We start from the raw sequence: 10000 nt of genomic DNA, 5'->3' as shown, positions 1-10000 counted from the left end.
GGAGTAGGAGGAGGCAGAGGAGAGGGGGAGGAGGAGAAAGTGGAGGAGAAAGAGGAGGAAAAGGAGGAGGAGAGGAGAGGGTGAGGAGGGGGAGGAGGAGAAAGAGGAGGAGAGGAGGAGAAAGAGGAGGAGATGGAGGAGAGGGAGAGAAGGAGGAGGATGAAGAAAGGGGGAGGAGGAAGAGACACACAGACACAGATAGAAACACACACATAGACACACACACATTCAGGGAGAACACATACACATACACACTAACAAAAGCACTTTTTGTCATCTGAGTACAGCATTGTGTGTGTTTTATTTGTGTGTGTGTGTGTGTCCATCATCGCTACTGAAAGAGAGAGGGGAGTAACTCTTGTCAGTTCATTGGTCTGTAATCATTATCATGTTGTGGAGCAGTACTGGAGCAGTACTGGGTTCACTACAGAGGCCATAGCGATTATCATTACTCTGTGTGTCTACAGAAGCTAGTCATTGAAAAGTCAAAAGGTTCATTTGTGTTTGTTATGTTTCCCAAAAAATTGTACTTCCTCTCTTCCTTCCACTCCTTCCCCCTTCCCCTTCCCCTCTCCTCTCCTCTCCTCTCCTCTCCTCTCCTCTCCTCTCCTCTCCTCTCCTCTCTCTCTCCTCTCCTCTCCTCTCCCTCTCCTCTCCTCTCCTCTCCCTCTCCTCTCCTCTCCCTCTCTCTCTCCTCTCTCCTCTCGTCTTGTCTTGTCTTGTCTTCTCATCTCCTCTCCTCTCCTCTCCTCTCCTCTCCTCTCCTCTCCTCTTGTCTTGTCTTGTCTTGTCTTCTCATCTCCTCACCTCTCCTCCCCCTCCTCTCCTATTTTTACTAACATGGTTGAACATTGTTCTGAAGCTGTACCAGTGGCACCAGGTTACAGTGATCATAACTTGTTTGCACTCACGAGCAAAACTACAATACCAGAGGCTGGCTCTAAGGTAATCTACCACAGGTCCTATAGAGGGTTCAATCAGGACTCACTCACAAGGAACACTACAATACCAGAGGCTGGCCCTAAGGTAATCTACCACAGGTCCTATAGAGGGTTCAATCAGGACTCACTCACAAGGAACACTACAATACCAGAGGCTGGCTCTAAGGTAATCTACCACAGGTCCTATAGAGGGTTCAATCAGGACTCGCTCACTAGGAAAACTACAATACCAAAGGCTGGCTCTAAGGTAATCTACCACAAGTCCTATAGAGGGTTCAATCAGGACTCACTCACAAGGAACACTAAAATACCAGAGGCTGGCTCTAAGATAATCTACCACAAGTCCTATAGAGGGTTCAATCAGGACTCACTCACAAGGAACACTAAAATACCAGAGGCTGGCTCTAAGATAATCTACCACAGGTCCTATAGAGGGTTCAATCAGGACTCGCTCACAAGGAACACTAAAATACCAGAGGCTGGCTCTAAGATAATCTACCACAGGTCCTATAGAGGGTTCAATCAGGACTCACTCACAAGGAACACTACAATACCAGAGGCTGGCTCTAAGATAATCTACCACAGGTCCTATAGAGGGTTCAATCAGGACTCGCTCACTAGGAAAACTACAATACCAGAGGCTGGCTCTAAGATAATCTACCACAGGTCCTATAGAGGGTTCAATCAGGACTCACTCACTAGGAACACTACAATACCAGAGGCTGGCTCTAAGATAATCTACCACAGGTCCTATAGAGGGTTCAATCAGGACTCACTCACAAGGAACACTACAATACCAGAGGCTGGCCCTAAGGTAATCTACCACAGGTCCTATAGAGGGTTCAATCAGGACTCGCTCACTAGGAAAACTACAATACCAAAGGCTGGCCCTAAGGTAATCTACCACAAGTCCTATAGAGGGTTCAATCAGGACTCACTCACAAGGAACACTACAATACCAGAGGCTGGCTCTAAGATAATCTACCACAAGTCCTATAGAGGGTTCAATCAGGACTCACTCACAAGGAACACTAAAATACCAGAGGCTGGCCCTAAGGTAATCTACCCAAGGTCCTATAGAGGTTCAATCAGGACTCGCTCACAAGGAACACTAAAATACCAGAGGCTGGCTCTAAGATAATCTACCACAAGTCCTATAGAGGGTTCAATCAGGACTCACTCACAAGGAACACTAAAATACCAAAGGCTGGCTCTAAGATAATCTACCACAAGTCCTACAGAGGGTTCAATCAGGACTCACTCACAAGGAACACTAAAATACCAGAGGCTGGCTCTAAGATAATCTACCACAAGTCCTATAGAGGGTTCAATCAGGACTCACTCACAAGGAACACTAAAATACCAAAGGCTGGCTCTAAGATAATCTACCACAAGTCCTATAGAGGGTTCAATCAGGACTCACTCACAAGGAACACTAAAATACCAGAGGCTGGCTCTAAGATAATCTACCACAAGTCCTATAGAGGGTTCAATCAGGACTCACTCACAAGGAACACTAAAATACCAGAGGCTGGCCCTAAGGTAATCTACCACAGGTCCTATAGAGGGTTCAATCAGGACTCGCTCACTAGGAAAACTACAATACCAAAGGCTGGCCCTAAGGTAATCTACCCAAGGTCCTATAGAGGGTTCAATCAGGACTCGCTCACAAGGAACACTACAATACCAGAGGCTGGCCCTAAGGTAATCTACCCAAGGTCCTATAGAGGGTTCAATCAGGACTCGCTCACAAGGAACACTACAATACCAGAGGCTGGCCCTAAGGTAATCTACCCAAGGTCCTATAGAGGGTTCAATCAGGACTCGCTCACAAGGAACACTACAATACCAGAGGCTGGCCCTAAGGTAATCTACCACAGGTCCTATAGAGGGTTCAATCAGGACTCGCTCACTAGGAAAACTACAATACCAAAGGCTGGCCCTAAGGTAATCTACCCAAGGTCCTATAGAGGGTTCAATCAGGACTCGCTCACAAGGAACACTACAATACCAGAGGCTGGCCCTAAGGTAATCTACCACAGGTCCTATAGAGGGTTCAATCAGGACTCGCTGACAAGGAACACTACAATACCAGAGGCTGGTCTTAAGGTAATCTACCACAGGTCCTATAGAGGGTTCAATCAGGACTCGCTCACTAGGAAAACTACAATACCAAAGGCTGGCCCTAAGGTAATCTACCCAAGGTCCTATAGAGGGTTCAATCAGGACTCGCTCACAAGGAACACTACAATACCAGAGGCTGGCCCTAAGGTAATCTACCACAGGTCCTATAGAGGGTTCAATCAGGATTCATTTGTGGATGAGATTTAGAATGTGCCATGGTTACGCCCCTTTAAGAAATTATTTACGAGTACGGCTGATAAACACGCCCCTTTAAGAAATTATTTATGAGTACGGCTGATAAACACGCCCCTTTAAGAAATTATTTATGAGTACGGCTGATAAACACGCCCCTTTAAGAAATTATTTACGAGTATAGCTGATAAACACGCCCCTTTAAGAAATGATTTATGAGTATAGCTGATAAACACGCCCCTATAAGAAATGATTTACGAGTATAGCTGATAAACACGCCCCTTTAAGAAATGATTTATGAGTATAGCTGAAAAACACGCCCCTTTAAGAAATGATTTATGAGTATAGCTGATAAACACAGAGGTAGAAAGGGAAGAGACAGAAAGGGAAGATACAGAAAGGGAAGAGGTAGAAAGGGAAGAGACATAAAGGGAAGAGGTAGAAAGGGAAGAGACAGAAAGGGAAGAGGTAGAAAGGGAAGAGGTAGAAAGGGAAGAGGTAGAAAGGGAAGAGACAGAAAGGGAAGAGGTAGAAAGGGAAGAGGTAGAAAGGGAAGAGGTAGAAAGGGAAGAGGTAGAAAGGGAAGATGTAGAAAGGGAAGAGACAGAAAGGGAAGTGGTAGAAAGGGAAGAGGTAGAAAGGAAAGAGGTAGAAAGGGAAGAGACATAAAGGGAAGAGGTAGAAAGGGAAGAGGTAGAAAGGGAAGAGGTAGAAAGGGAAGAGGTAGAAAGGGAAGAGGTAGAAAGGGAAGAGACAGAAAGGGAAGTGGTAGAAAGGGAAGAGGTAGAAAGGGAAGAGGTAGAAAGGGAAGAGACATAAAGGGAAGAGGTAGAAAGGGAAGAGGTAGAAAGGGAAGAGGTAGAAAGGGAAGAGGTAGAAAGGGAAGAGGTAGAAAGGGAAGAGACAGAAAGGGAAGAGGTAGAAAGGGAAGAGGTAGAAAGGGAAGAGGTAGAAAGGGAAGAGGTAGAAAGGGAAGAGGTAGAAAGGGATGAGGTAGAAAGGGAAGAGGTAGAAAGGGAAGAGGTAGAAAGGGAAGAGGTAGAAAGGGAAGAGGTAGAAAGGGAAGAGACAGAAAGGGAAGAGACAGAAAGGGAAGAGGCAGAAAGGGAAGAGGCAGAAAGGGAAGAGACAGAAAGGGAAGAGGTAGAAAGGGAAGAGGTAGAAAGGGAAGAGGTAGAAAGGGAAGAGGTAGAAAGGGAAGAGGTAGAAAGGGAAGAGACAGAAAGGGAAGAGACAGAAAGGGAAGAGGTATAAAGGGAAGTGGTAGAAAGGGAAGAGACAGAAAGGGAAGAGGTAGAAAGGGAAGAGGTAGAAAGGGAAGAGACATAAAGGGAAGAGGTAGAAAGGGAAGAGACAGAAAGGGAAGAGACAGAAAGGGAAGAGGTAGAAAGGGAAGAGACAGAGAGGGAAGAGGTAGAAAGGGAAGAGGTAGAAAGGGAAGAGACAGAAAGGGAAGAGGTAGAAAGGGAAGAGGTAGAAAGGGAAGAGGTAGAAAGGGAAGAGACATAAAGGGAAGAGGTAGAAAGGGAAGAGACAGAAAGGGAAGAGGTAGAAAGGGAAGAGGTAGAAAGGGAAGAGACAGAAAGGGAAGAGACAGAAAGGGAAGAGGTAGAAAGGGAAGAGACAGAAAGGGAAGAGGTAGAAAGGGAAGAGACAGAAAGGGAAGAGGTAGAAAGGGAAGAGGTAGAAAGGGAAGAGACAGAAAGGGAAGAGGTAGAAAGGGAAGAGGTAGAAAGGGAAGAGACAGAAAGGGAAGAGGTAGAAAGGGAAGAGACAGAAAGGGAATAGGTAGAAAGCGAAGAGGTAGAAAGGGAAGAGACAGAAAGGGAAGAGGTAGAAAGGGAAGAGGTAGAAAGGGAAGAGGTAGAAAGGGAAGAGGTAGAAAGGGAAGAGGTAGAAAGGAGTCATCCTGTAAGCTTGCTGCCTGTGTATTACATTATTGGAAAGAATTGTATCTGTACAAATCAAGGTTTTTTTTCTCATGTAATGGTCTGATAACTGGTTTTCCAGCATACAAAGAAGGGCATTCTATGAGTACGGCCTTAACACAAATGACAGACGATTGGTTAATGAGTATGGACGACAGGAAGGTAGTTGTTGCAGTGTTGCTGGATTTCAATGCTGCCTTTGATGTAGTTGATCGTGAACTGTTACTCGGTAAAACATCGAATGCTATTGGTTTTAAGTCCGCAGCTCTATGCTGGATGGAAAGCAATCTATCCGAGACGAAGGCAGAAAAAGTGTTCTTTAAAATGGTATCTTTTCAAACAGCAAAGATATATACATTGTGTTGTTCCTCGAGGACATGCCTAGGACCACTTCTCAATCTTTACTAATGATTTACCTTGTGTTGTGAACAAAGCAAGAGGGCTCATGTGTACTGATGACTCTACAATGTCATGTGTACTGATGACTCTACAATATCATGTGTACTGATGACTCTACAATATCATGTGTACTGATGACTCTACAATGTACAGCGCAGCATCAGACTGTAATGAGCAAACAGATGTACTGAGCAGTGAACTACGAATGGTGTCTGAGTGGGTCGATATGAACAAATTGGCGTTGAACATTTCTAAAACTAAATGTTAGTTTACTGTCCAGTTATATGGTCAATCCCTGGTCCAATCACACTTAGTGTACTGTCCCTGGTCCTATCACACTTACAGTACTGTCCCTGGTCCTATCACACTTAGAGGACTGTCCCTGGTCCTATCACACTTAGAGTACTGTCCCTGGTCCTATCACACTTAGAGTACTGTCCCTGGTCCTATCACACTTAGAGTACTGTCCCTGGTCCTATCACATTTAGAGTACTGTCCCTGGTCCTATCACACTTAGTGTACTGTCCCTGGTCCTATCACATTTAGAGTACTGTCCCTGGTCCTATCACACTTAGAGTACTGTCCCTGGTCCTATCACACTTAGAGTACTGTCCCTGGTCCTATCACACTTAGAGTACTGTCCCTGGTCCTATCACACTTAGTGTACTGTCCCTGGTCCTATCACACTTAGAGTACTGTCCCTGGTCCTATCACACTTAGTGTACTGTCCCTGGTCCTATCACACTTAGAGTACTGTCCCTGGTCCTATCACACTTAGAGTACTGTCCCTGGTCCTATCACACTTAGTGTACTGTCCCTGGTCCTATCACACTTAGAGTACTGTCCCTGGTCCTATCACACTTAGAGTACTGTCCCTGGTCCTATCACACTTAGTGTACTGTCCCTGGTCCTATCACACTTAGAGTACTGTCCCTGGTCCTATCACACTGTGTACTGTCCCTGGTCCTATCACACTTAGTGTACTGTCCCTGGTCCTATCACACTTAGAGTACTGTCCCTGGTCCTATCACACTTAGAGTACTGTCCCTGGTCCTATCACACTTAGTGTACTGTCCTGTCCCTGGTCCTATCACATTTAGAGTACTGTCCCTGGTCCTATCACATTTAGAGTACTGTCCCTGGTCCTATCACACTTAGAGTACTGTCCCTGGTCCTATCACATTTAGAGTACTGTCCCTGGTCCTATCACACTTAGAGTACTGTCCCTGGTCCTATCACACTTACAGTACTGTCCCTGGTCCTATCACACTTAGAGGACTGTCCCTGGTCCTATCACATTTAGAGTACTGTCCCTGGTCCTATCACACTTAGAGTACTGTCCCTGGTCCTATCACATTTAGAGTACTGTCCCTGGTCCTATCACACTTAGAGTACTGTCCCTGGTCCTATCACACTTAGTGTACTGTCCCTGGTCCTATCACACTTAGAGTACTGTCCCTGGTCCTATCACATTTAGAGTACTGTCCCTGGTCCTATCACACTTAGAGTACTGTCCCTGGTCCTATCACATTTAGAGTACTGTCCCTGGTCCTATCACACTTAGAGTACTGTCCCTGGTCCTATCACATTTAGAGTACTGTCCCTGGTCCTATCACATTTAGAGTACTGTCCCTGGTCCTATCACACTTAGAGTACTGTCCCTGGTCCTATCACATTTAGAGTACTGTCCCTGGTCCTATCACATTTAGAGTACTGTCCCTGGTCCTATCACACTTAGAGTACTGTCCCTGGTCCTATCACACTTAGAGTACTGTCCCTGGTCCTATCACATTTAGAGTACTGTCCCTGGTCCTATCACATTTAGAGTACTGTCCCTGGTCCTATCACATTTAGAGTACTGTCCCTGGTCCTATCACATTTAGAGTACTGTCCCTGGTCCTATCACATTTAGAGTACTGTCCAGTTATATGGTCATCAAAGAGTACATCCACCTTCAAGAAAACAATCAAATAACATCTAAAGTGATAGACCATGTGACTGGACAGGAAATAGACCATGTGACTGGACAGGAAATAGACCATGTGACTGGACAGGAAGTAGACAGAACATCTAATGTGATAGACCATATGACTGGACAGGAAATAGACCATATGACTGGACAGGAAGTAGACAGAACATCTAATGTGATAGATCATATGACTGGACAGGAAGTAGACCATATGACTGGACAGGAAGTAGACAGAACATCTCATGTGATAGATCATATGACTGGACAGGAAGTAGACAGAACATCTAATGTGATAGACCATGTGACTGGACAGGAAGTAGACCATATGACTGGACAGGAAGTAGACAGAACATCTAATGTGATAGATCATATGACTGGACAGGAAGTAGACAGAACATCTAATGTGATAGACCATGTGACTGGACAGGAAGTAGACAGAACATCTAATGTGATAGACCATGTGACTGGACAGGAAATAGACCATATGACTGGACAGGAAGTAGACAGAACATCTAATGTGATAGATCATATGACTGGACAGGAAATAGGAAGTATCAGCGGAATGTTAAATGTGTTTCCTGTCAGGTATTTTAAATGTCTGTATTGTCTACTTGTTGAATGTTTGTGAAGTCTTAGTTTATAAAGTCTTGTTAGTTGGTGTTGTACCCCAGGAAGATTAGCTAAGCTAGTTAATGGGGATCCTAATAAAATTAAATATAACACTCCGCCACATCTCCTCTCTCCTTCCCTCCTCCCCTTCTTTCCTATCCTCCTCTCTTCTCCTCCTCCCCTCCACCCCCCCCTCTTCTACTTGCTCCTCCCTTCCTCTCCTCTCCTTCCCTCCTCTCCTCTCTCCTCCACCCCCTCCACCCTCTCTCCTCCTCATCTCTCCTCTCTCCTCCTCTCTCCTCCTCCTCTCTCCTCCTCATCTCTCCCCTCTCCTCCTCATCTCCTTCCCTTCCCTTCTCCCCCTCGTCTCCTCCCCCTCTCCTCCTCCTCCCCCTCCGCTCTTCCTCCTCCCTCTCCCCCCTCCTTCTCCTCCTCCCCCTCCTCCTCCTTCCCTCTCCCCCTCCTCCTCCCCTCTCCCTCCCTCTCCCCCTCCTCCCCCCTCTCCCCTCCCTCCCCCTTCCCTCCCTCCTCCTCCTCCCCTCTCCCCATCCCCTCCTCCTCCTCCCCATCTCCTCCTCCCCTTCTCCTCCCCTCCCCCTCTCCCCTTCTCCTCCCCCTTCCCTCCTCCCTCCTCCTCCCCCTCCCCTCCTCCCTCCTCCTCCCCCTCCCCTCTCCCTCCTCCTCCTCCCCCTCCTCCTCCTCCTCCCTTCTCCCCCTCCCCCTCCTCTCCCCTCCCCCCCTCCCCTCTCCCCCCTCCTTCTCCTCCCCCCCCCTCCTCCCCCCTCTCCCCCTCCTCCCCCTCCTCCTCCCCTCTCCTCCCCTCCCCTCCCCCCCCTCCTCCCCCTCCCCCCTCTCCTCCAGGTCTTCTCCAAGGTGTTCAGTCATGAGGCTCTGCAGTCCTACCTCCCTAAGATTCAGCAGGTGATCCAGGAGTCACTAAGGCTGTGGAGCTCCAACCCAGAACCCATCAATGTCTACAGGTGACTTCTCAACCTGGTGTGTGTGTGTGTGTGTGTGTGTGTGTGTGTGTGTGTGTGTGTGTGTGTGTGTGTGTGTGTGTGTGTGTGTGTGTGTGTGTGTGTGTGTGTGTGTGTGTGTGTGTGTGTGTGTGTGTGTGAGACCTGGGCCATTTAGACCAGTGCCAATAGGGCCATTTAGACCTGGGCCATTTAGACCAGTGCCAATAGGGCCTTTTAGACCAGGGCCATTTAGACCAGTGCCAATAGGGCCATTTAGACCTGGGCCATTTAGACCTGGGCCATTTAGACCTGGGCCATTTAGACCAGGGCTAATAGGACCATTTAGACCAGGGCCAATAGGACCATTTAGACCAGGGCCATTTAGACCAGGGCGATTTAGACCTGGGCCATTAGGGCCATTTAGACCAGGGCCATTTAGACCTGGGCCATTTAGACCTGGGCCATTTAGACCTGGGCCAATAGGGCCATTTAGACCTGGGCCATTTAGACCAGGGCCATTTAGACCTGGGCCAATAGGGCCATTTAGACCTGGGCCATTTAGACCAGGGCTAATAGGACCATTTAGACCAGGGCCAATAGGACCATTTAGACCAGGGCCATTTAGACCAGGGCGATTTAGACCTGGGCCATTAGGGCCATTTAGACCAGGGCCATTTAGACCTGGGCCATTTAGACCTGGGCCATTTAGACCTGGGCCAATAGGGCCATTTAGACCTGGGCCATTTAGACCAGGGCCATTTAGACCTGGGCCAATAGGGCCATTTAGACCTGGGCCATTTAGACCTGGGCCAATAGGGCCATTTAGACCTGGGCCATTTAGACATGGGCCATTTAGACCTGGGCCAATAGGGCCATTTA

General features: G+C 47.4%; 1 protein-coding gene across 1 annotated transcript in view; it reads left to right on the top strand.

The window, feature by feature from the left end:
• Positions 1–10000, top strand: part of LOC127927614 (cytochrome P450 26B1-like) — a 56895-nt gene that overhangs the window by 32521 nt on the left and 14374 nt on the right. The window contains exon 3 of the mRNA XM_052514232.1: positions 9024–9142. Coding sequence (XP_052370192.1) covers positions 9024–9142 — 119 coding nt within the window. The remainder of the gene's footprint in view (positions 1–9023; positions 9143–10000) is intronic.

The sequence above is a fragment of the Oncorhynchus keta genome, unplaced genomic scaffold (assembly GCF_023373465.1).
Source record: "Oncorhynchus keta strain PuntledgeMale-10-30-2019 unplaced genomic scaffold, Oket_V2 Un_scaffold_1579_pilon_pilon, whole genome shotgun sequence".
Classification (NCBI taxonomy): Eukaryota; Metazoa; Chordata; class Actinopteri; order Salmoniformes; family Salmonidae; genus Oncorhynchus; species Oncorhynchus keta.
The sequence above is the reverse complement of the archived record's forward strand: the minus strand, read 5'-3'. Positions and strand labels throughout refer to the sequence as shown.